This window comes from Nymphaea colorata, chromosome 1 (genome assembly GCF_008831285.2).
Source record: "Nymphaea colorata isolate Beijing-Zhang1983 chromosome 1, ASM883128v2, whole genome shotgun sequence".
Taxonomy (NCBI): domain Eukaryota; kingdom Viridiplantae; phylum Streptophyta; class Magnoliopsida; order Nymphaeales; family Nymphaeaceae; genus Nymphaea; species Nymphaea colorata.
In genome coordinates this window covers 26,968,847-26,995,613 of record NC_045138.2, presented here as the reverse complement: position 1 = coordinate 26,995,613, position 26,767 = coordinate 26,968,847, and the positions used below count along the sequence as shown (strand labels likewise).

The 26,767-nt window shown below is 37.9% G+C and overlaps 2 protein-coding genes across 2 annotated transcripts; both read left to right on the top strand.

Annotated features, from left to right (window-relative positions):
- The first annotated feature begins 6,607 nt into the window (after window positions 1-6,607).
- On the top strand, window positions 6,608-14,008 carry LOC116259689 (ATP-dependent zinc metalloprotease FTSH 5, mitochondrial). Its single transcript, XM_031637586.2, has 7 exons — window positions 6,608-6,970; window positions 8,219-8,306; window positions 8,485-8,745; window positions 11,111-11,347; window positions 11,438-11,562; window positions 12,322-12,798; window positions 12,879-14,008. Exons 1-7 carry the CDS (start codon window positions 6,944-6,946, stop codon window positions 13,806-13,808), a joined length of 2,145 nt encoding a protein of 714 aa, XP_031493446.1. The 5' UTR covers window positions 6,608-6,943; the 3' UTR covers window positions 13,809-14,008.
- Window positions 14,009-15,380: 1,372 nt separating this feature from the next.
- LOC116246157 (WD-40 repeat-containing protein MSI4) lies at window positions 15,381-26,472 on the top strand. The gene is made up of 15 exons (XM_031617879.2): window positions 15,381-15,667; window positions 17,837-17,900; window positions 19,466-19,552; window positions 19,863-19,925; window positions 20,144-20,209; window positions 20,288-20,362; window positions 20,983-21,058; window positions 21,285-21,507; window positions 21,995-22,076; window positions 22,717-22,790; window positions 23,981-24,092; window positions 24,216-24,290; window positions 24,551-24,630; window positions 25,298-25,397; window positions 26,031-26,472. Exons 1-15 carry the CDS (start codon window positions 15,381-15,383, stop codon window positions 26,130-26,132), a joined length of 1,566 nt encoding a protein of 521 aa, XP_031473739.1. The 3' UTR covers window positions 26,133-26,472.
- Window positions 26,473-26,767: the final 295 nt, after the last annotated feature.

Sequence of the window (26,767 nt, the reverse complement as noted above, 5' to 3'; positions counted from 1 at the left end):
ATGCGTCTTGGTCTTCTACCAATTAAACAACGAAAGATAAATCGGAAGGAAATGGAAAAAGAATCAAATAAGAAAACATATCACCATCACAATCACAATCACAATCATAAAAAACAAATAATGGAGAAAAACGACAAGAAAACTAAAAAGAGAAAAATACGTTCATCTTACTCTCCGTATTATGCGCCACACCAGACTACCATTCTGCTCTTGCATCTCCATTGCAACTCTCTCTCTCCTCTTCTTCTCTCTTTTCTTCTTGTGCGCCTTTCTTTCTCGTGTTTTTTTGCCAAATTTTGACCTCTTGGCGCCAAATTTTCTTTAAATAGACGGCTCTCACTCTCTTTCATTTATCATCAATTCAAGCAATGCATAAGAAAGACAAAGCGGAAGAATGATGAGAACCAGAGGACATAATCATATGAAGCAAGAAAGCAAGATAAAATTCAAATCATTTTGTGTGAAACGATAAGAGACATGTGGTGTACCCATAGTCTAAACAGAACAAAATCCCAAGACTTGAAGATGGGGTTGAATTATTAAGCATGATAGCATATGAGCATGGATCCAAAATATGAACAGAAAATTCATCCCTAGTTGCTTGCCAACGGCTCCCATTCTCGTAAGTTGTGATTTCATACGCATTAAATGATAAATCTTACCAATCTTGTGGCCCACCTCTCCCATAAATGAGGCCATTAATAAGGCTACCTCTACACATTGCATGTGAAATTATCTATTTACTAAATTTGCTGGTTCCTGTAGATTAGGAGAGGACATCAGAGTGGCTCAGACGATGCCTCAACAGCTGACAAATTTTGTTGTCTGAACAGTTAGATGAAACATAACTCCATGTTGCAGCCCATAGTTTTCTATAGGATTTTCCAATTTAGGGCAAATGGTTGCTACTAACCCTAAGACGGACCTCATATTATTGAATTCTTTTAATATAGGTCCTTTTGCTTTCTGAAATTGACAAATGTATGCTTATGTTCGTGGGGGTTCACAAGATATATTGACTGAATAAATATAAGAATCGAGTAAACTGATTATGAGTTATCTAATCAATTGGGTTCGTTGGTCACAGGATATCGTGTGCATACTTATCTTTTCAAAAAAAAACAATGGTAACTAATAATATTTTGCTTTAGACAAATCATTACGAGCATCTTATGCATCATCAATCAAGCTTATTGGACGGCTCATACATCAGTCTACGAAATCTTCATATTTAATCAACATGTTCTATAAACTCATATTATCCAATCGTATTAAGAATAGTGCCTTCTCTTTCATATGAATGTGAACCAACATCCGACTTTCATATTATAGAAGTGAGTGAGCATGTAAATGGATGTTCCTTGATAAGCAGTAACCTAAGGTCCATATTTGACGGTTTCTAAGGAAACTGCCAAGATACAAGTGGGATTTTTAGCCGCAAAATTATGTTTCGTATGTGAAAACCTTACCAAGATCTCTTCTCCGGTTGCTCTGAAAAGTTAAAAAACACGGCGGCTCTCTATTCAGGATTAGAAGCAAACTCAGCCCCTAGAACAAATTTTCTCCTTTTAAGAGTCTTCTCCTTGGAATCAATCATTTCTTTAAGAAGGAAAAGCGTGGAATTGAGTTCCAAGATCCTCTGGTTAAGAAGCTGCAGCTTTTCAAGCATGTGGCTTCGTTGGATTCATGATCAACCGCAACCTACCATTCCTGCTGAAAACAGAAAAGCAGATCGAGCGCCGAAATTTAAGCAGAAGGACAGTGGTAGGTGAGAGAACTTATCTTATCTTCTGCATTTAAGCCACAACTTGATGCAGGCAAGCTCTACGAGGCAAAAACTAGCACGACTATTTATTGCGCTGTCGAAGCAGTTGAGGACATGTGTAGTCTGAGTCGTGAATCAATGGCGTTCTGCTCATCTGCTGCAGTGAAAAGCTCGTAAGGGCGATGAATGTCAGCAACAGGCCAATGGGTCGCTGGTGCATTTTATCCAATTAAAGACCCGAATCTAAATTGGATCGCTCAAGTTTGGTGAGGAAAGTAGATTTGGATTTAGTTTCAAATTCAGTAGTTTACGGGTCCGGATTCAAGTGCAAACTTTAGAAGTTGGATTTACGTTTGGCTAATTGGCTTCAATCAATTGCATTGGATTCAGCGACAGATGGGAACCGAACCAGATTTAAACTGTAGGTAAAATGGTAGAGGTATTTATTGGTATGTTGGAACAATTGGGGACAAAAGTAGCTTGGGTGGTCGTGAATGTTGGAAAAATTTGTCTGGAAAAAGTTTTCCCTTGAAGGCCTATTATTTCGGTGACTAGGTTGTGTGCCTAGTTGAGTCTATTGCCTGATACCTGACCCGACCGAGTCGTCGAGTTAACCCAGTGACCCGGTTGTGTGCCGATCCGAGTCCAGTTCTTGAGTTTACCAATTGTGCCCTTATGTTTTATCAGCAAAGCAGGCTGTATGTTATGGTATTTAACAAGGGTTCATGTGTTATATGATAAAATGACCAAAATACCCATGTCTTCCAATGTTAGCCGCATAATGTAGAAAGCATCATCCTTTAAGCAGGATTGGATTTGGATATATATATATATATAGATTGGAAGACATGGGTATTTTGGTCATTTTACATATATATATATATATACACATATGTTTCAGCATTAGGACAAGCTCTTCAAATTACAAAAAGCTGCTAAAGTTTTGGCCATAAATAACAAATCATGTTAGTTTAAGGATTTTTTTTTAAGAAGAACCTCTTTATAGAGATGACTAAAGTGACAGTGTAATTTACAAAATTACCCTTCTAATTAATTTACTTTTTTCTAATTTTTTTGGAGATGTTTTTTATTAGTTTAATTTTTCTATCTAGAGCCGGCTCTTTGAGGATTTGTTTCCTAAGGCGAGTGTTTATTTGTTGACTCTTAACAAGTTGAAAAGTTGGGCGATGATTTATTGTCCGTCTAGATTTATGTGGTTTCTGTAATTTTTCTTCGTTTGTTTCGGGGCAATTTCTGCATATTTTATTAAAAAAATCAGCTGTACACTAGATAAGATATAACATCTACATTATTAAACTGAAAAGTTTTTACTTCCTTGTTATCCTTCTCCTTTTCGTTAAGTTAAAACCAGGCATTTAACTCTCTCACAACACACACACACACATATATATATATATAAACAAAGTTATACTTTATCCGGTATCCTCTTCTTTGATACAAGTGAAATTGTATAATGTGGGGCTCATATAATTAGCAGTTCAAAGTTTTGATGCCTCTTTCTGGCTGAAAACAAATATTTTTACCTTCATCTTAATAAACAAACAACAGCAGCTAATAGTTATTAGTCTTCATGTTCATAACATGCTTAACCTTCAGAAGACATTCGATAAGGAAGAAATGTGCACTTGGTACACATGCTTTTAGAAACTATGTTCTTATTGCAAAGGACATGTTATTATTTTCGGCATTTTATTGTTGGACTTCAAAACAAACATCTAATCTTACCATGCACATTGGAACAAGACATGGTGCTAGAGACGTGCTTTCGGAAAACTGTACTTCAGGAACACAATTTTTTTCCTATCAAATGTTAATATTTTTTCATTTTAATCTGAGTGGCTTAAATCTCTTATTTGAATGTATATATGATCAGGGCATAGGAACTCGATTTTTTTTTTTTTTTTGGAAACCCACTGTGGTGGACTCTTTGCTAAATATTGTCCACATGTAATTAAGTTTAATTTATACGCGTAGCATTTGGTTTGCTCACGATGAAAACTATCCGTGAACCAAAAATTGTTCCTCCAATATGTCAACATGGGATAAGTTAAAAAGTCCTGCTTGTAACTATTGATGTCAATATATTTCATTTGAATAAGATATTCAACCCTACCATTTCAAAAAAATCAAATGTGAAAAAAAAAAATTGGATTCAGATTTAAGAAATGACATTCGATCACATTCTAGCTTTGGATTCAGATCATATTTAGTTTTAACTAAATATCCTAAATTCGGTGCTCTTACTTTATGAAAATCAGCCAAATTCGATTCAAAATTTGGATTCAGACATAAATGTAAACATCAGATTTAAATAGTAAAATCAGATTTCAAAGTTGAATTTGGATATGACCTTTTTCATTGATATTTGAACCTGAATTTAAATCCGAATATATGAATATCCAAATAAAGAGATACAGTTAAGAATATATGACTCGTTGACATACCTACTTGTGACTAGTTGTATATATATATATATGTGTGTGTGTTAAGCTTATAAACATGCAACACGACCAAGCCTCACCCAACCTTGTAGTTGGTGCAGGAAGAATACATAAAGACAACCTGAGAACCATGCGGTGTTCTGCATGCATGCAACATCGTGCGACGGAGCGTTTTATCTCAAATATGCATTAAATATGTTACCATTGACTTGTTTAAACGTCCCCTGACAATATTAGTTCTGCCCAAACATATATAACTCTAGTTTAGCACATATATAACAATTATAAATAACGGATCATATGAAATATTTAACTTGAATTCTCTTTTTCATGCTAATTTCGAAAGTTGGGTTTTCAAAATCCGTTGCAAGAGTGAGCAAGAAGAGAGAATTGACTTAAAAACCCAACCTCCAATATGGCAATTCTGTGTGCCATATGGGTTGTGCCTGATCATGAGCTGCAATCCCATTTAGTGCATCTAAATGGCATGCTGAGCGTTGCATTCAAGGGAACCACACTTGTGGTTGCTTAAAAGCATACAAAAAAGATGGGTGGTGGCGTTTGGATGAGTCTGATATGGGATGGACCATGCATCATTTAATTTAAAATAACGTTCATTGGCAAGAGGGTTGGCGCAATAGTTGGGGTGGAGTCTGTAACAACCCAACCCACTTCTATGCTTGGGCCCTTGGTTTCGTGGACCCAACCCACCCCTTAGCAGTTTTGGCCTCAACCCCAAAAAGACTAGAAACCAGGACAACAATCTAGTTAATAACTTTCTTTATAAGCCCTTTAAGATCCCTCACAATATTCAATATGAGACTAAATGTTTTGGGTATTATAGAGGCTGGTAGGCGTTGAGTTCCCGTTTCGAATTCTCGGTGCATCAACCATTTGTGCTGCAAAAAGAGGGGGGTGTTGTATCACGTGATCGTGCAATCTTCCATTTGAATCCTGATGCTATTGATCCTTTAGCTGCAAATGCCGACAAACATGACGTAGTGGTTGTACCGTAAAACCATTTATGCCTCAAAAGAGCCCTAGACCCTGAGGGCAAGGAGTGCGGATTCACATCTCGGTGCAACTCAAAAAAGTTCCTTGCTTAGGACTCCGCCTAACTGTAGAGAATAGCCAAATGCTGGAGGACTAGCTTCCCGATAATTATTTGGAAGTTGTGGATGTTGAGAAACAAGAGGAGGAAGCCTAAAGAAAGCCAAGCAAACCATGTGGAAGGTGCGCTTAATCTGTCTCCTTTTAGAGCAATGAAATGATCCAAGGAAGAAGATCAACTCATGCTTAACATGGAAGTCGGGCAAGTAACCAACATCATCTGCAAGGAGAAAAAATCATGGGAACTGCTTTGTTAATCACCGGAAGAAGAAGAAGATGATGGTTTCAGCAGTTGAATTGGAAGGAGGAGGGCATGAAAGGCTTCATATCAATGGAGGCCAGGAGTGTTGCTGAAATGACGATGCTCACTGACCATTCGAAGACTAAAAACTCACAACGAATCTCTCTTATTGTCATCACTAATCTCCAGGAGTACGGTTTCACTACTCTTAGAGCTCGGACTTCAGGTCTTAGGGATGTACACTTAACTATGGACTCCGGTAGTAAGTGAGTCAATGGCTGGTCTACCAAATCAACAAAGCTTGAACGAGTTTCTTACGAGCCAATTTAGTTCAACTGTGAAGGTTCGTTCTCTAATAAGGCCTCATAGTGTTATCAACATTTGATTGAGAAGTACAATTGCCTAATACCACCAAATCTCTGACTCATTATTCTATACAAAAACATAAAAATAAGCACATTGATCTCTATTAATGGAGATATTAATGGATCAGATTTGAACCTGATGTACCCTTTACTATATCCAATTTGTTGGATGTTTACATATCCACATTCAAATATTAGCAACAACAAAGGTCTAATACCATATCCTAATCTAAATGTTAAATGCAAAATCTGAATTTTATCCAAATTTAACTTTTAAATTGACAACCAAATCTGATTTGAGTTTAACTTTTAAATGCACAACTTAGTCTGAACCACATTATTGCATATTAGAGCCAACTTTCAAAATGTATAAAATGTTGGATTATATAACATTTAGTAACAACTAAAGCCGAAATTGAATCGGATATACATATTGTTTCTTAAATTTGAATTCCGTGAAGTTAATATTTTTGGATGTATAACATTTTCAAGCAATTTCAGTCGGACATAAGATCCGAATCGGGTCTATTGCCCGTTAAGATTATGCTCGACCAAAGCCCGGCTCATTTGTGCATCGTAACAGGAAGCGAAAGGGGAAGCGGGTTTCTGGTCGCCAATCAAGTGCGTGTGCGGTGTGCGTACCGGCATTCATATGTGTGGAGTGGTGCTGGTGGGTGCAGGGGAGAGAGCGAGAGGAACATTCATCTAATAAAATACGCAGAAATTATTGGTCCTCCCCTCTTCGCCTATCTTTGCCCCCGAAGTCTTCTCAGTTTTGCTCCTCTTTCCTCCTCTACCTCCTCCTTCACCTACGCCACTCGATCCTGCTTCCAGAACCTTCACTTTGTCCCGTCTCTTCTCCGCCGTCAGAACCCCTAAACAGGAGCAGCGCCTCGGTTCACTTTCTTCGTGACGCGCTGCTGCCGTCTCCCTTTCGCAATATCCCTTCTTGGTCTCCCCCCAAATTCTGGCTGTTGAGGTTGGTCTCTGAAGGGCGGCGATGGCGTGGAGGCGCCTTCTCACACAGGTCGGTCTCTCTCCCCTCCTTGATACCCAAATCATTTAAGGGGTTCTCTTTCGTTTAGGTCTTCTTAACCATTTTTTCCTCCTTTTTGGGGATCGGATTTTGGATGAATGGTAGAGCTCCGTTGGTGATTCGAGCTTGCTAAATAATACATGGATTGCTTTATCTGGGGGGTTTCCGGGTTGCTATTGTTTCTATTTCGCGATTTAAGCCACTTCGTTTCGTGTTCTTTGGATGCTTGGTTCTTTAAGTGGACTATGGTGTTTAATGCTTAAATCTCAGCCAATAGAATCTACGCGGTGATGTCATGGGTGAATTTATGTTTGTTTGAATGCTTGCCCTAATTGATTCTTCTCCTTTTATCTTAAGGAGTACCGGATTGGAGCCCAAATCTATAATTCTAATGACCAATTAGCTCTTTTTTCTTTTTGTTATTTGTCTTGGGATTATTTTCGGGGTCTTAATTGGGAGATATCGCTTCCCTTGAATATCTCTGACGCAGGGTACTTACTCCGTCTTGGACGACCATCGTTGCATTTTTGGGTTTCTTTTCTTTGCTCACTTGTCCTTGGTTTTATGAAGAATGGCTATATCGCTTACCTGACGGCTCCAGAAATTAGTAAAACAGGTTTCGGTGATACGCCTTAAGAATCCGTACATTCTAGCAGCATGTTTATCCCTTCTTATGGGATTATTGTTCTTCATTTTCTCCTTATTTTGAAAGTTGAGTAGTTTTTGTTAGCCATTGTAAAGCTGCAAATTTGCTGATTTTTAAACTTCTAAGAGGCAAGAAGTTAATTCAGGATTCAAGGCCATCGATAGATCCAGCGGTATTGAGGAAACCATATGGGATTTCAATATCTAGTCTTACATACATATCTGTTCCTTAAGAAAAATTTAGGTTCTTATTATATCTTATTCATGTCCACGAGCCTATTATCTCTGTGACATGCGAATTTGTTCATCTTATGTCTTTGAAGTACTTTCTCACTGCAATTTGGTAGATGGAAGGTTGCTCTCTTGAACTTGATACAGAAAGTTTTATCAAATTCTCATGATTTGTACTTGGAAGATGACAATATGCTTAACTGCAACGTGTACATTATTCTCAATAAAATTAGCTTTGAATTTGCCAAATTATTTGGAATCCAACATTATAAATTCTTCTCTAGTTTCGCATTCATGTTTCTGCAGTTTTCTTTTGTGCAGTTGGTTTTATTCTCACATTTGATTACATGTCTCATCAAACAGGTCGCAAGACAACAGTGGGATTTGCCATGCCTAAGGGGATATCAAGTTAAACCTTCACTTATTGTATCGAGGTGTCAAGGCTCTGCTAGTATGTACAAATTTGTCTTCAGATTCCTCCTCCTTTTTTTGCTTTCAGCTTCTCATTGTTCATACATGTGTTTGTGTAGCAGTGGCTTACCTATGGTTCTGCTTTTAAAGCGATTAGATATTTTATAAGTTGTTTTAAAGCAAAAGATGAAAAGCTTTATGCATGCTTTCCTTTGCAGGGACTCCATTTTTAGGCATTCAAGAAAGGTTTCAGTCAAGTTATGTTGGAAATCTTGCCCGTCGGGTGCGTGATTCAGATGGGGCAAATGATGTATCACTACTTAAAGAGCTTTACCGTGCTGATGCAGAGGGAGTGATTAGATTATTTGAGAGCCAGCCTTCTCTTCATTCAAATCAGCTAGCTCTTGCTGAATATGTTAAAGCATTAGTTAAGGTTGATAGGTTGGACGAAAGTGCATTGTTAAAGACGTTGCAAAGAGGTATGTATTGAAATGATAAGTTCAAATGTTTCTGTGGTTGGAGTTTCATACGATAGATAAATGAATTAATAGTTTACTTATTGGGCATTCCGATATGCAGTATCTGTCTCTCAAATCAATGTCTTGTATTCATTTGGGCATATTCTAAACTTATTGGATGGATGTGTTTTGAGATTCAAATATTAATAATATGCCCATATAGCTAAAAGTGACATAACAATCTGCACTGTTATATGAGCATGAAATACATCGGAAATCTGTCACATGAGTTCCGGTGCAGACATGAGTATGGTGCACCTGGTTCAGAGTCTTCAGAAATTGACGTGAAACATTTTCAGAAAATTTGGGTGTGGAGATACAGCTCTGTGTGTGTGTCTATATATATATATATACACACACCTATATATATAATAAGTTTCTTAGTTATACAAACACATAATATATTCTTCAAATGTAAATTAATTTATTGAAGGGATTTTTATTAGAGTTATGGTAAGGTGTTATATAGGCAATATCAAATGGTATCTAGTGATGTTTTAGAACATTTTATTAAATTGGCTCCTAGATACTTAAGCATAGTCAAAGAGGTGGAGTCCAGGCCAAGGTGGGTGTGTAGGCACCTGCCTAGATGCACTTTTGACTGAGAAGGTTGGTTGTTAGGTTAATCGAAGTCAACAATTCTATAAGGAGTGAAATAATCCCTTAACAAGGAAGTCTGCCATGTTAGTATCTGATTTCTGATATGTATCACCTACTGATCAGTGGCTGTCCTGGTAGCTGTCACAGACTCACCAAATAGGCCACTGCACCGGAGCCAACTCACGCACAAGTGTTGGGATGGACATTTTTTTTCATGTTAATGCTCTAATTCAGTTGCATATATATCTTGTATATATGTACATATATGTTTCATAATATGTACAGACACACAGAGCCCCACTAGCTTCACGGCCTTGATATTATAGTGGTGGACTGAATGTGTGAGGTGCATCTCTGTGCTTGTGTAACTCATGATTTGACATTTCTCGCATAGCTTATCTACAAACACTCAGTTGTTTTTGTTGAATTATTACCTTTTCCTTTTATCTTGTCTATAATAATGTTTCTTTTATATCCGTTTTAAGCTTTATTTTTTCCTTTTACCAGCTTCATTCTTCTTTCACATAAATCTTTCCTTTAGTAACTCTGAAGTTCTTGCCTCATTCCTGCTGTTATTAGCATCATAGCATGTAAGATATAACATTGTGTTCATGGTTCTGATTGGGATTGCTGAGTAATTAAGTAAATTAAACCAAAACTTTGGATTCTATTTTTCGAGTCTGGGATGAACTATTTGCCATGGTAATAATTAACTAACTTATGGTAGTAATCTAAAAAATATTTCTGTCTTCATGTATGCTTGTGGCCTGTGGGATAGTAAGATAACCATTTTATGGTTCAGTTCCTAGTTCATTTTGGTTGCATCAGTTGCATCGATACCTTTATATATCTATATACATACATAATACATACATCATATATATATATATATATATATATATATATATATATATATATATATATATATATATATATATATATATGTATGTATGTGTATGTATGTATGTATACTTTTAAGTTTTAAGAGATACAGTGATACTCATTTCTCTCTTAAGATATTGTAGAGCAGCTTAATTTCAAGATTTATTTTAGGAACGTACATATATTTCCTTCCCCTTAATCTTTTCTAAGCATGGAATTTATTCTGTCTGTAGAGTAAGCAAGATAAATTCATATTGAAACCATCTATGATATCTGGCGAGGAAATGACAAATTCACGATGAGTGCTTTTCTAGAGTGGCAAAGACCACCTAAGTCCATATTGTTATTCTTGGTTTGATTAACCTGGTACCCCCCTGTTTTGTTACGTTTATGTTCTGGAAATTTGGGTCTCGTTTCCCAAGCAGATGCAATGTTAGGCAGCCATTGGTTTGTAAAGGATCAAACCATACTTGGACATTTTATGTACCACAGTGACCAGCTTCATGAGCCTTTTTTGATGGGTTAAAGTTCACTGGGCTAGCTGAAAATCTGAGCCTATCATCCTTGTCATGCTTCTGCTACCTCCACCAATGGTCATTGAGGCAAGACCCCAAAAATTCTAGTTGTTACTTCTTACAGGCAGGTATGCTGTGACTTAGGTTCAAATCCATAGAATCTGCCACAAGCTTGATGTCCATTTTGTAAATATTTTTGTCTTTTAAGTAGTGGAGCTCTTTGTTTAAAAATAAATTTTGATTTTCTTTTGTGTAGACCTATGTGGATGTTTTCTAGTTTCATTTACAAAAATAACACTTTCTCAACTGATGAAAAGTACTACTTGTAGGAATTTCCAACTCAGCAAGGGAAGAAGAAAGTGTTGCAAGTCTTGCAGCCCTTAGGAATGTGGGGAAACCTACAAAAGATGGTATTCTTGGCACTGCCAACGCTCCTATCCACATGGTGACAGCAGAGGGTGGCCATTTCAAAGACCAGTTGTGGCGGACTTTCAGAACAATTGCATTAGCTTTCCTCCTTATTTCTGGTGTTGGTGCGCTCATTGAAGATCGGGGAATCAGCAAAGGTTTTGTGCATCTCAGCTTATAGATGGCTGTTGCTTCATTTACTGTTTTTGTTGAATGAAGCATCCATATCATCTTTTTATGTTTTATAGGGCTTGGACTGAATGAAGAGGTGCAGCCAAGTATGGAATCTAACACAAAATTTAATGATGTGAAGGGTGTTGATGAGGCAAAAGCCGAATTGGAGGAAATTGTTCATTACCTTCGAGATCCCAAGGTAATGACTCTTCTTCCTTTTCTTTTGTTCTTGTATTTCTCAAATAAAATATGCAATTGTTATAAGTTTATAACAACCCGACCCACTCCTGGGCTCGGGCCCCTGGTTTGGCGGTTTGTTCTGTTTTTTTTTAAATAATATCACCTATTCTAAAAATATTGTCTATCAATGTACTGAACACTTAAGATTATGACCTCATATATCTGCTTTGTTTATATCTCATAGCTTATGTGAAAGTTTTTGCATTTCTTTTTCTTTGGTTGATAATTCCATGTTTTCATGGATCATATGCAATACCCACAAAGAAAGCTGTAGGGTGCCTGATCAAGTTGAATAGATTGTGAAGATTATTTTGTCTATTACCACTGAAGAATTTTTTGTTTCCACCATTGACATTGTTGATCTCTGGCCATCTTAGTCAGAGATAGGACTGTGACAAAAGTTAAAAAATCAAAAAGTTTCCTGCCTAATATTCCATCATTCCACTTGGTAGTACTTGCTTAATGTGTTTGTACATCTCCATGGAACCATACAAAATGTACTCATCTACAAATGTAATATGAATGCATTATTCTCTGGGCAGTTCGATGCTGAAACAACAAGTTCCGTATGACAAGCTTTACCATGTCGGCACGAAACATTTAAAGATATCTTAAGCACTGCAAGATGCTAGTATTGTCTGGGTTTCTCTGCCTCAATGGTTTTATTCACTTCTTGAGCAGCACACATTTATTTTGTTCTTGTCTATTATTTCTGCAGAGGTTCACTAGATTAGGAGGGAAGCTTCCCAAAGGTGTCTTGCTTGTTGGCCCACCAGGTACCGGAAAGACCATGCTAGCTAGAGCAATTGCAGGGGAAGCTGGTGTGCCTTTTTTTTCATGCAGTGGAAGTGAATTTGAAGAGATGTTTGTGGGTGTCGGAGCCCGGAGGGTGAGGGACCTGTTTGCTGCAGCAAAAAAACGCTCTCCCTGCATTATCTTCATTGATGAGATTGATGCAATAGGAGGAAGTCGTAACCCAAAAGATCAACAGTACATGAAGATGACACTGAATCAGTTACTTGTTGAATTGGATGGTTTCAAACAAAATGAGGGTATTATTGTAATTGCTGCAACCAACTTTCCAGAGTCTTTGGACAAAGCACTGGTTAGGCCTGGCCGATTTGATCGTCATATTGTGGTCCCAAATCCAGATGTTGAAGGGCGCAGGCAAATTATGGAGTCACACATGTCAAAGGTATCTTCTATCCTATATTAAACGGTTATTCTTAAGATTGTTTGTTGTTTGGTTTTTAGTCCTAATTTCTAGTTACTCAGGTCTTGAAATCAGATGATGTAGATCTCATGATCATAGCTAGAGGAACACCTGGATTTTCTGGAGCAGATCTAGCAAATTTGGTGAATATTGCTGCCCTAAAAGCTGCAATGGATGGTGCCAAAGCTGTCAGTATGGCTGATTTGGAGTATGCGAAGGACAAGATCATGATGGGCAGTGAAAGGAAGTCGGCTGTAATCTCTGAAGAGTCAAGAAGGCTGACGGCCTTTCATGAAGGTGGTCATGCTCTAGTTGCTATCCATACTGATGGCGCCCTTCCTGTGCACAAAGCTACAATTGTTCCCAGGGGAATGGCTCTTGGCATGGTTGCTCAGTTACCAGAAAAAGATGAGACAAGCATTTCAAAGAAGCAGATGCTGGCAAGGTTGGATGTTTGCATGGGTGGACGTGTTGCAGAGGAGCTCATATTTGGAGAGAGTGAGATTACATCTGGTGCTACTTCTGATCTTCAGCAGGCCACCTCTCTGGCTAGGGCAATGGTTACTAAGTATGGAATGAGCAAGCAAGTGGGGTTGGTTACCCATGACTATGACGACAATGGGAAGAGCATGAGCACTGAAACTAGGCTGGTAATTGAAAAGGAAGTGAGGGAATTTTTGGATAGGGCTTACAACAATGCGAAGACTATATTGACCACTCACAGTAAGGAGCTCCATGCACTTGCTAATGCGCTTCTGGAGCATGAAACCCTGACAGGTAGCCAGATAAAGTCTTTGCTGGCCCAAGTCAATTCCCAGCAGCAGCAACTGCAGCAGGCAGCACCCTTGCAGTCCAACTCCTCGACTGCAGATGTTCCTCCTTCTGCTACACCTTCTGCAGCAGCATCTGCAGCAGCAGCAGCAGCAGCTGCCGCAGCTGCTGCAGCTGCTGCAGCTAAGGCTAAGGGTGTCACTCAAGCGGTGGGATCATGAAACCCGAGCTCTAAAACTCAGACTCTGGCGATTTAGCTGTATAGTAATTAACTTTTCTATAGTGTAGATTTGATGTTTTGATAATAGTCAGCAAACAATGATTTATCAGCACGAGTAACTGCCATTTAGGCTATATCCATGTAAACACATTGAGTGAATGAATTGTAACAAATCTGTGGCAGTGGAATGTCGACTCTTTACTTCAGCTGACCACACTCCTCTCCCAGGCCCAAGTTACGTGTCAGTTTAATGCTTAAGGCTTGCTTTTGGGGATCTTTCGTTGGATGCTTTTGCTTAAATTATCCCAACTGCGAATTCTGTTTCACTAATGATGTTTGATGCTTAATATCACAAGATATAGCTCTTGATATAAAAAACTGTCTGAAGTCCTTACGAGTGCAATAAATGTTTACTTTCACGTCTGGGGGGCGTAAATGTATTCTGCGTAGGCTGCATGCTGAATAGAATTAGTTGGTGATACTATTTCATGGTTTTACTCCCCAGAAACGTCAGTTAGCTGAAGCAAAAGCTTTGCCCAAGCAGCTTAGCTTTTTACCTGGGCGGATTGTAAGGCAACGGTGGTCTCGTTGAAACCCGCATGTTCCTTGCCAACACTAAGAAGGGTTAAGATTGATCTTCTCTCTTTTATTTTACTTTTTCCTAGTGACAGAGGGATCACTTTTGCGTAGCGTTGCCTAGTCTTGGTCGCTTCGCAGGTTTCACGAAGGATGTTTTAACTTTTAGATGATCTAATGGCGTAAAACTGTAAGATGAAGGACTCGAATCTCTGAAACCTTTCACTTGAAGGCATTTATTGGAAACGTCTCCGAAAGTGATATTAAACGAATGTTACAGTACACGAAATTAGCATGTCATCAAGAAATCGCCATGTGAAAACTATTGACCCTTAAACTATATTATGTTATAAAGCAGATTAAGCTTTAAAAAGAACACACTTATATCAAAAGGAACTTTTTGTACCAACTCCAAAACATGACATACCTCTCTCTCTCCTCTCCCCCCCGCCCTCATCCACCATTGTAATTCTATCTTTCCTGTTAGAGATGAAAAAAATTGTTGTGGTGCTTCGTGTTTGGAGTTGCCATATTCTATAAAATATTCATACTCATGTCTTTTATATGTTCTAAAAATATTATCTATTTTTTAAAATACGTGTCCTTCATCTTTTGACTTATACTCTTTTTTAACATAACTGAGACATCACTCCCTGAAAAACAAACCTCCTAACTCGGAAAGATAGGGAGAAGGGTGCGGGCTTCTGTTCCCTCCTTCCACTAGTTGAGACAAAAATTTTGGCTGGAGAGTCACTAATTTGATATCTTTAATACTTTTAAGAGCACTTATATATATAAACAATTAAATATATCAAATATTAACATAAAATTAAACAAATTTCTACTCAAATAAGCTTACCTGTAGCTCCACCATTAGCTCCTTCTGTGCACCCAAAATTTATACTCATTTTCAAGCGAAAGGTATATCGCTAGAACAGGCGAGGATAAATAACCGACATATCAGAAGGATTTTAAAGGAGGATCGGTGGCTGCGTAAATGGTGCTCTCGGGCCAAGGCGATGTGTGCCTAAGCGGCCAAGCCCTACGATGCACGCCAGCTCATAAAATAAAACCACGGTACAGCGCAGTGGCGCCACTGAAGCGGAGCGTTCTTAGACAAGAAAGAGAGAGAGAGAGAGAGAGAGAGAGCGAAAGGATGAAGGAGCGCGGGAAAGGAGGGCAACCCTCGGTGGACGAGAGGTACACACAATGGAAGTCTCTCGTCCCCGTTCTCTATGACTGGCTCGCCAACCACAACCTCGTCTGGCCTTCCCTCTCCTGCCGGTACTAAGACCCATCTCTCTTTCTCATCTCTTTCTTTCTCTACACGCGCGCGCACACACACACACACATGATTTCGTCTTTGCTGCTTTTTCCGGTTGAAGTTTTCGCTCTTCGTTAAAGAAAAAAATGGAAATATTCAATCTAGTTGGGTTTCGTTCTGCCAAATAACCTCGTTGCTTAGCCTGTGCCCAAATGATCAATGGTAAAAAATGTAACGGAATATACCAACACGTTTTTTTTCTTTCTAGGTTTGAATCTCGCCATTCTAAATGTTTTTAGTTGGACGCGGCTCTCATTTTTCGCGCTCATATATTCATTATTCCGTCCCCACCCCACTCCTTGTGGGAACTTTCTCGTATTCTTTTTGGTGTCAATATGCAGTCCCAATGCCAACAAACTATTCCCACACAAGTGGGAAACCGATCTATTTTATATACTCATGGTGTAGTCTGTGTTGCATTTAGTTGGGATTTTGGTTAATGAATTTGTTTGTGGTGTATTTGTCCATTGAACTAGTGGGAGATTATGTAGAAGTATTGTCTTCGTTTACGCTGTTTTACTTTCTTGGGGGTGTTGGGTGTAGTCAAAAGTAAAAAATGATTCCTTTCCTCTTTTCTTATGCTCTTCCCAAACTTGGCATTTCCGCGTTCTTATGCTTTACACGTATGAGAAAACATAAGCAACCAAGCTTCTGCTTGATCTTCCAAAGATGAAGGTACATGAAAAGCTGTTTCATAGTATGCGTTCAATCCCTTACAAACCGACTGAAATAGGCCGTAACGCTTGCTTGTGTAATCTATGCAAAACGAGTGTTCTATTTAGCAATACAGGACACCTCTGCATAACTGTCATGCCGTTTACTTAGAATGTGACTACTTGTTAGTCGTTATCTACTCTACTGTGCGGCTTGTACCTCAACATAGAGTGTTACTGTTACACCTTTTATACACTGATCCTAATATCTTACGACATTGTTCATAGTTCATAATTCATAGTTCATACACTTGATGCCTTATGGTCTTTCATTTTTCTGGGGTTTATGTGATAGCAGCATTTACTCTTTATCTGCAATGAAGTTGGATACTGAGGAGTAAGAGCATCCTCCTTGGTAAATGATGACTTCTGAGACAGTTATTCCTGGGGGAGTTCACCCATTTCTGTTTATTGGGGGATTTATTTTCTCTATTTACTTTACTAGGAGAATCTACATAAATGCAGAGTAGCTTTCTTTGCATGTGATACAACAGTATCTTTTCAGAATTATGCTTAACATAATTATTGAATTCAAAATCTAAAATGTGATTCCAGGAATATACATTTTTTACTCTATAAGTACTTATAGTAAATATAAGTTGGTGGTCGTCTATCTCTTGTCTGGCTTTTATTTTTCTTACTTTTCGTCTTTTGGTTGCTTTTCTTTGTTTCCTTCTTGAAAAGGGTTAAAATAATAGTGTAAATCATAAGGTGTTATTCATGAATTAGTTAGTTGTTGAGAAATAATGATAAATACATTTACCAGTGTAATGAAAAAAAGAGAAAGACACGCTGGTATAGAAGTTTACAGACTCTATAGTCCAGGTCTTCCTTGTGTTATCTAGGGCATTTTTGTATGAAGAGTTGTGTCTTGAATATTTTTGACCAGTTTCATGTTGTTTAATTTTTGTTTTCTCACAAAATGAAGCTCTAAATTGAGTAACTTTTATCTATGATGTCTATGTGAACAATTGCATGAATTGATACTGGCTGGCTGCTGGGCAGGGGCAGAGTCAAGGGGGGGCCGGCAGGGACCTTTGCCCACCCCCCCTTCTTAGAAAAAAAAAACATGTAAATTTTAAAAAATTTCATTTATCTTATATAAAAATTTTCAAAAATAATATTTTGGCCCCTGTTAAAATTTTGAAACTATAATGCAGCCCTCTCATGAAAAATTTCTGGCTCCGTCCCTATCACTGTGACGACTCTTTACTTGAGTGAGCTGCATTTTAATCAACTACTAGTGTTTGATTTATGCCATTGTTTGAGCTCCTTTTTTCCATATGTATCTGTATTCTGTATACGTTTCTGATTTAAGTTTGAATGTCGTAGTGCCTCTTTCTTCCCTATTTCCTTTTAATGAACCTATATGCTGTGTTGGTGCCAATTGCATAAGCTTCCTTTTATCCATTGCAGATGGGGCCCACAGCTGGAGCAAGCAACTTACAAGAATCGTCAGCGCCTTTACCTCTCTGAGCAGGTGAATGGTGTTACTAGTTTTTGTCTATTTTGCTAGAGAAAGCTATGTCCTAATGAGTCATGCCATTTAAGTCAAAATACATCTGTTCATCAAATATGAGAAGGAGATAAACTTGCTCTTTAACTTCCATGTGCTTTGGAATATACATTTTCATTGTCAAACTCTTCTAAGATTTCAACGCTGAAAATTTCTAGGTTTCATCGCATAGTCATCTCCATGTGATAATGGTAGTGGTATTTAGATCATTCTGCTGTTGGCTATGAAAAGCTGAAGTTTTAGTTGGCATGTGATGCATGTACATATGTGTCTGCATATATGCATGCATGTGTGTTTTGGTGTAAGAGGATTTAGTTGGGTGAGAAAAAAAGTGTTCTTTTGTCATAGGAAGAAAAAACAGGTCCAAGTGTGTCTTTTCCTGTCTCTTTCTGCCATTCAAAAGCCATCCCAATTTTGAGCCTTAGAACTGCACTGCTATGCAAGGTACATGTGCAGACAGCCAGACACTATCACAAAAAATGTGTCTTATTGGAAAAAGACGCGTTTAATACGCCAAAACATACTTAGCCGTATAATACCCATACAAAACACATCTTTTTTAAAAAAATGCCAGAAAATAAAAAACGTGAAAAAAACGCGTATTATACGCTTTTTTTGCTTTTTTTTCATATTTTTTATGATTTCTAATTTTTTTATAATTTTCAGCATTTATTAAATGTTTTAAATTTTTTAAAAATTTGCCCAGATTTTTCCGTTTTATTCCTAAGATATGCAACTTTGCCGTATTATACCTGAGAAATTCATCGCCGTATAATACCCGTACACGTTTTTTTTAACAATGATGTGCACCTATGTCACATAGGTACGGGTATGGGTGCTGGTTTGGGTACGGGGTAGCGGGTATTAGTAAGACGTTTTCGCCAATTTTGGTACGTTGATATAGCGATAATTATATATTTTTAATTCCAAAAAACAAAATTGATATCATCACATTATTAATACAATGTTCCTTTCATAGTTCTTTTCTCATAAAAAAATCATAAATAGACTAAGACAATGTCTTTTTTTTTTGTGGTTTGGATCTATTTCGACCCAAAACCGAGCCAAACGTACCCAGCATATGGTTTTGCCGTACCGGTATGCCAGTACGGGTGCGTGGGCCTCCCTCACGTGCCACTGTGACATAACCCATATGTGTTCTTTGTGTGTTTGCAGCCAAGATGCAACAGCTTTTATATTTTAAATGATAGCCAAATCACACATGCATCATATGTATGTACACTTTTCTTCTGGAGTTTGGAGGTTGACTCCTGAATTATGGAGTGTGGTGCCTCTGTGGACAGAGTTGCGCACATGCGTATCACTTTTCATATTTTTAAATGTATAATATTGTTTATATGTGTATATGAATGTATGTTAATTAGTATGATGTGGAATAATCTCGTATTTTACAATATATTATATATGAATATTCTCACTGTGAATGGGACATCTTTGGAATCCTGATGCGGCGTGCCTTCTTTTCTTTATGATGATACCTAATGTGTTCCTGAAACTGCACTGTACAGACTGATGGCAGCGTTCCAAATACTTTGGTTATTGCAACCTGTGAGGTTGTAAAACCAAGAGTTGCAGCAGCAGAGCATATTTCACAGGTATACATTAATTATAGTCTTTTTTCTGTTCTATTGTCTTAACTGGAAATTGTGGGCTAGGAACTTTATTTATTGCCTTTGTTAGGATAATCTGTATTATTGATAGCTCTCATAGAAAAATATCACATGGACATTCTTAAGATTAAAATAAAGCAATTTAAATTGGTTACCTATGTAGGTGGCAGGGTTGTGATCATTATATTTCTGACTGCTATGCTCATCTTATTTACTTCTAGATGCCATACTGAGGTATCTACATGTTAACCTTTTCCCATCCATTTGATATGTCTCACTGGTTATTATTGTTCAGTTTAATGAAGAAGCAAGGTCTCCATTTGTGAAGAAATTCAAAACAATTATCCATCCAGGAGAGGTAAGAAGCAGGACGATCTCTTTTGCAACTTGTCTGTGGTAATCTATGTGCATGTACATATTTGATTCCTTTTCTCTTTCTTCAGCAAATGATATTTTGCAAGTTTTAATGGGTCAGGATATTTTACTTACTCAAGTCATCTTGAGAGTTTCCTATTCGTTCATCTTTCTTTTAAATTGCTGTGTAATAAGACTTGATGAATTTGGCATCATTTTTAGGTTAACCGAATTAGAGAACTGCCACAAAACAGCAAAATTGTGGCCACGCATACTGACAGTCCTGATGTGAGTATTTTTTTTCTTATTATAGTCTGAAATTCACAGACATTTGAATGTCATGTGTGTCTTCATATGATTGTCCAGGTCCTTATTTGGGATGTTGAAGGACAACCTAATCGTCAAGCTGTTCTTGGCGCTTCTGATTCACGCCCAGACCTGGTTAGTTTCAAAATAAATGTTTCTCTCTTATATCTGTGAGTGATTGTGGGTTTCCTTACTAAAATGTTTCCAAATCTGTCATTTTTTCATTACGGATGTTCAATTCCATTGTTATGTTTCGTATATGAATTAAAGGATGATTCAGCAGTTACAAAGTTCTCAGGGTCCTGCCTTTTTGTTTTCATTGTTTGATATTTTAGTTCCTCCCTTGTTCTTTCAAATTAGCATAGGAAGTCTTCCTGTGTGAATGGTTGATATATTAACTATTAAGGAAATGTCTTCTCTGATTAAAGTTAAACGAACCCAAGTCAAGGTCCTGGAAGGATCAGTTGTCGCTTCTTTAGTGTTCAATGAAAATATGTTTTTTCGTTAAAAAGGTAAAGGCTGGCTATATTCTGTGGTTGCTAAGGGTTAAGGAGATCAGGTTTTTTAGAGTCCAACACTGGCATCATTAGAATTTAGAAATACTTAAGGCAAAGGTGATCTACTTGGTATTACTGCTTGTCTCCAGCATATATTATTACATCTTTGTTGCTGTGTTAGAAGAAAGAGTATATTTTGGTTATCATTATATAGTTCATCTTATATTTACTGCTTTTCTCTTGATTTCTGTATTGCAGATCTTGACAGGGCACACAGATAATGCAGAATTTGCACTTGCAATGTGTCCAACTGAACCACTTGTAATTTCTGGAGGTATTTAACCATCCTATCCTCTTGTGTGTGTGTGTTCACACATGCGTATGCTGTTCACATGCAGGGCAGCAATATTCCTCTACTTTTCCCAACAATACTCCTAGTTGATTGCTGTGATGTTCATGAATTACCAATAGATGGATGAACTTCATTATCCTTTGTATTACCAATGGATGGACAAACCTGATTTCCCTTTACAGTTGATCTAATATTAGCATTTTACCAGGAAAAGACAAGTCGGTTGTCTTATGGAGCATACATGATCATATCTCTGCTGCTGCAGTAGATTCATCATCTCCAAAACAAGGAATGGTATCAGGCACTGCCAAGCAGTCATCGAAAAGCAGTGGGCCTAATGAGAAAGTATTAGAGAGTCCTTCAGTTGGACCTAGGGGTATCTTTAAAGGGCACAGTGATACTGTTGAAGATGTGACGTTCTGTCCTTCAAAGTAAGTAAACAATTGTTGAACTACTAATTTCTTGAAGTTTCCTGCATGATTCATGATCATCAAAATACCCCCAATTTTTTTAGCTACTATTGAAGTTTTAGCAATATTTGACATGCCGCTTAATGGATTTATTTAGACAAATGTAACACTCACATATGGTCTTGCATGCTGGTCATGTTTTTATATTGAAAATTGAAACATCTTGTTGATCACATGTTCTTCTCGTATGATGTACTGTCTACCTTATGATTCTCGTTTCCTTCTCTATACTTTGTAACTGTGATAAATGTGGCATCATGTGGTTTCATACAGACCCTCTGAATTTGTCAAAAGTTGTGGGCCCTCCATCAGAAAATGGATCTTTATTTTTTAATGTCTCTAGGTTTTTTCTTGTATGAATAATTAAGGATGTCCAAGTATGAAGCTTTTTTCCGTTTTGAATATGTTATTTTACTGCTAACTGGTTTCGGGAATGGAACTATTGAAGTTCCCAGGAGTTCTGCAGTGTTGGTGATGACTCGTGTCTCATTCTGTGGGATGCTCGAGCAGGTGTTGAACCAGCTTTCAAGGTAATGCTATTTTTTCCAGTTACATTTTGCTTGGCTCAGTTTACGCGGGAGATGATAAAGAATATTTGAGATTTGAGAACTATCTTTTGCAATTACCTGTTTGTCTTAGATTGTGTATTATGCTGTGCAATATGGTATCAATGTTCTGTGGGCATGGAAGAGAGAGAGAGAGAGAGAGAGAGAGAGAGAGAGAGAGAGGATCTCGAATGCAATAGGTAAATGTACCATTCACTCCTCAAAACAAGTATTCAAGCTTCTTGGTGGTAAGTAATGCATAGTATTTATGTAACATAAATTCCTCAGAGAATCAGAGGCAGTTTCGTGTTTCAACAACCTTAATAATGATAAAAAAGGAAAAGAAGTCAGTGGCACCTTCTTACATGTTTGTGCTTGGAGGCAAGGGAAGAGGTGGGGGTTATCTGCATGATGTATACATGTCCTCATGCATGCATGACTGGGAAGATTGGGATGAGCAATATCAAATTTTTGCTCCATTACATGGTTTCCATTTCCTGTGAAGTTTACTTTTCACATGACGGATCCACAAACAGTTCTTTAGTTTTGATTCAATTATTTATGTTTTGTTGATCTTTCTATTGTCTGGCAACCTCTGATCTCTATTTGCCTTGGATTTCTTCAGGTGGAGAAAGCGCACAATGCTGATCTTCATTGTGTTGATTGGAATCCCCATGATCAAAATCTTATTTTAACTGGGTAGCTGCTTTACTTGTGTAATTAATTAATGGCCAGTCAGAGTAGATTAATTTGCTTTGGGACCTAATGCTTGACATTATGGACATTCATGTTTCCCTGCTGCAGTGCCAGGAAAATTCTTGACATTTTTGTTATTGAAGTGTTTTTGGATCATATCAAGTAGGTCGTTTGTTTTGTTGACATGTAACTGTGCATGTATGGGTGGCAAGAAAATAAAGATCAAACTATTTAATCCATGATCATGTGAAAGTGCATAGATGTATTCTGAACAAGAAGCAGATATAGATAAAATTGCTCCCAGACTTGTATTACCTGCTAGTGCAGCTATATAGTGGAAGGAAAGGAGCCTTTAAGCACTACAAGGTGTTTAACCATTTAGTACTAAATGAAATTGGACTTTACAGCCTATTAGTTGGCTCCATTCAGATGACTACATGCAATTACAGACAGTCTTGAGAGGTTTATATACCTATGCCCTGTAGTACCAAGAGTCTTGGTTTGTAACGTGGTCAAACTTGAGGGTTTGTATACCTTTGTTCTACTATCAAGAGTCCTGGTTTGTCTCCTTTTTGGTCGCAAATTCAAGTCGGCTATGGGGTGGAATGGATGCCACCATTATCAAGCACGTGAGCCTTCTCTGGGCATTTTGTTTCTATTGCTACTGTATATGGATGTTGTGGCATGCTTGTGTGTTCTTATGTTTTCTAGCATTGTCACAAAGTCATGCATTTCTAATGCTTATATTTTTGGAAAGGAAGTTAACGTACTGATTTCCTGAACTCATATAATTTCATTGCCGCAGTTTTGTCGACGTTTTTGTTTCAAATGTGATACTTCTACTGTTTCCATAATTGTGTCAAGGCAATCATGGTCCAATATATGTAAATCTATTTACCATGTGCTTTAGTTATTGTTTAGCTAGTGGAGGGTGGGGAATTGGCAACTATACCCAAGTAGTTAGTACCCTTTATGTATCCACAATCACTGCTTTTGCTCTTAACCTCATGTAACAAATTATTGATATTATGTTTATGGACTTCTCGTGATTACTTCACTTTACTTTAAGAACTTTACTAGATCCTTCCTCCTTTCTCCTCTCTTTTGCAAATAATATTTGAGCAACAGTAAGTACATTAATGTTAGCATTCTATTGTCCATCTTTCATTCTAATGAGTTGCATCATCTTTCAGGTCTGCAGATAATTCTGTCCGATTGTTTGACCGGCGGAACCTCACATCTGGTGGTGTTGGTTCTCCAGTTCAAAAATTTGAGGGTCACAAGGCTGCTGTTCTTTGTGTGCAGGTGTGCTGGTGTTTATTTTGTTCTGGATTGTTAGCTGATTTGGTTCAGATATTTGGTTTCTTCTTTCCTGGAAGTTCACTTAGGCTACTGTTTTCTCAACCATTTTTTATGTGTATGTTACAGTGGTGCCCAGACAAATCATCTGTTTTTGGAAGCTCTGCAGAGGATGGTTTTGTAAATATTTGGGATCTTGAAAAGGTTAGGAAACTCTCGAAAGTTAGTTACTTACCAAATGACACACACACTATTCTTGGCATGTTAAATTGACAATCACCATTATTCTGCAAGTACAGCATAGATGTTTCATTACAAGTGTAGGTTAAGCTGAATTTAATGCTGCATCCTGTTGATATTTTAGGATATCTGATTTCTTCCATAAATTTGACTCATTCCTTTACAATATATGATGTCATTCTCTAGGTTTGGTACTAAAATTTCTTTGGCTGGTTGTGGAACAGGTTGGTCGGAAAAAGGAGTATGTAGGAAAAAAAGTGCCAAACTCCCCTCCGGGTTTGTTTTTCCAGCACGCTGGGCACAGGTATCCAGGATGGCTCTTTTATGCCATCTGTCAAAAAATAGGAGAATTACGTTTTGTATGGATCAGTTATGCAGCTCTTATGATGATAATTCTTGTTCATCTTCAGAAATGGTTGTCTTCGCGAGGCATAGACATGTTATTGACAAATACCAGGACTAGTTTCAATCTTAACTACTTTTCTACTGATAAAACTTTCCAGTGAAAGTAAAACATGGAATTTCAGTTTCATGCATGTGTGGGCAACCACAACATGCTGTTGTAAGAGCGAGTGGTTCTTTGGGCTCAGGTTCTACTTCCAGCTTCCAAGATATGCATATGAAACAATTGTGTTTTTTTTGTTTATCTTCACCATTTTCCCCACACACCGGCACTCCCTTTTCCCATCATGTGTGCCAATCTGCAAGTGTGTGGGTGGGTTGATTTCTGTGCATGCAGGCATGTAATTGTGATTGGATAGACATGCATGCACGCTCTGTAGGTTTGCACTTATATCTTGTGAGAATGGTTGCATATAGGTGGATGTGAAGTTGTGAACCATAATAAGTGTGGGTAAGGGTACACGTGCAAAATGTTGATTCTTCTTATTAAAAGGGAAAAAGTCCATGCTGTCTTAATGTATCTTCCATCTCTCGACTATATGATAATTTTCACTTCTTTGTTATTACAGAGACAAGGTTGTTGATTTTCACTGGAATACTTCTGACCCATGGACTATTGTAAGTGTATCCGATGATTGTGGAAGTACTGGTGGAGGAGGGACTCTACAGGTATTCCTTTACTTACATGCTAGTAACCTTTTCTATTGTAGCTTATTTTTTATGGTGTTAGTGTACAGTATTTTTCGCAGTTATAGGCCCTTTTCATGTTAAGGAGAGTATTGGCTATGGTAGTGGTTAGTGTTCTGCTTACTTACTAGTTTGGAAATTTTATTCTTATTTTCTGTTTCTTGTTCCTGTCCTCTTTTAGGGTGGTCATTCTATATGTTGTTCACACTTCTGCCTTTGGAAGTTTGTTCTGCCTAGGCATGTGATTGCCTATATCTTTTGTCATTTTTGGTTTTCATGGAATGGTTCTGCTAATGATGTTCATTGACCTTTTTAAAAGTTGGAAAGCTTTTTCCCCTTTTGAAACTGACTCGCCTAAAACCTGGTACCAAGAGCGCTATTGAAAAAGAAAAGAAATGAGAACCAACTTCAATGAAGGTTGCCTTTCCTCTTTCTGCAAATTCCTCTGCTTGCCTATTGACATTTCATTCGTCATCTTTGGTCTATATGCTGTTGCCTGGTTCACTTGGTTTGCATATCAGGGAAGAACTGGAGTACAAGCAAAATATTATCTTCTGTCCTTATGGTTTCCTTGCTGAAATTTACTGACTTTTCGTACTGACTTTAATTTCACAGATATGGCGCATGAGTGACTTGATTTACAGGCCAGAAGATGAGGTACTGGCAGAGCTTGAGAAGTACAAATCTCACATCCTGTCGTGTTCGTCCAAGTCCTGAAACCACAATCGTCCAGAAGCTCAGCTACATTTATCTGTTTGTTGCGTGTAGTTTTCTGTAAAAGATTTCCAAATTTGAGCGGATGTGCGTAGCTCACATCTTTACAGTTGTTAGTCTAGACTGCTCGTTTGACATGGAAGCTCCCTGTGGAAAAATGTCATTGGTACAGGGCCTGTGATCCATGTTCTTTTGAAAGGCGATGGTAGTTGAAGCGTGTGCCTAATCAGGTCGGGCAAACTGAATTCTTCTCTTCTCATGGGAACTTTCAGAGTTCAGATCAGTGTCTGGGTGCTGTGACTAGTTCTTTTGCCTAATTACTAAGCAGGATTGTGATTTGTCATTCGTCTGAGCCATCAACCTGCTTTTTTCACTTAATATTGTCCTGTATTTATCATCATTAACACCACCGGCATACCGCTGCCACCTCTTCGATGCCATGCGCTGCGAATGCTTTTCTTTCTCCCGAACTACACTGTCATATTGGTAAAGGTGTACATGCAGGGTATGACGGTATGTCTATCAAAATGAATGTGTGCGTGTATGTGAGAGAGAGAGAGAGACAGCGAGCTTGATCTTGACCCATCAGTCAGCGCGTCCAATTTCTAAACAGATGTGGGTTTTAGCGTATGACCGAA

Coding starts and splice junctions, on each gene's coding strand:
- LOC116259689 (XM_031637586.2), top strand. CDS start 6,944: ATGGCGTGGAGGCGCCTTCTCACACAG. Junction 6,971..8,218: donor GGAGGCGCCTTCTCACACAG/GTCGGTCTCTCT, acceptor CTCATCAAACAG/GTCGCAAGACAACAGTGGGA. Junction 11,563..12,321: donor ATTACCTTCGAGATCCCAAG/GTAATGACTCTT, acceptor TTATTTCTGCAG/AGGTTCACTAGATTAGGAGG.
- LOC116246157 (XM_031617879.2), top strand. CDS start 15,381: ATGGTGCTCTCGGGCCAAGGCGATGTGTGCCTAAGCGGCCAAGCCCTA. Junction 19,926..20,143: donor CAATTATCCATCCAGGAGAG/GTAAGAAGCAGG, acceptor CATCATTTTTAG/GTTAACCGAATTAGAGAACT. Junction 20,363..20,982: donor CTGATTCACGCCCAGACCTG/GTTAGTTTCAAA, acceptor TCTGTATTGCAG/ATCTTGACAGGGCACACAGA.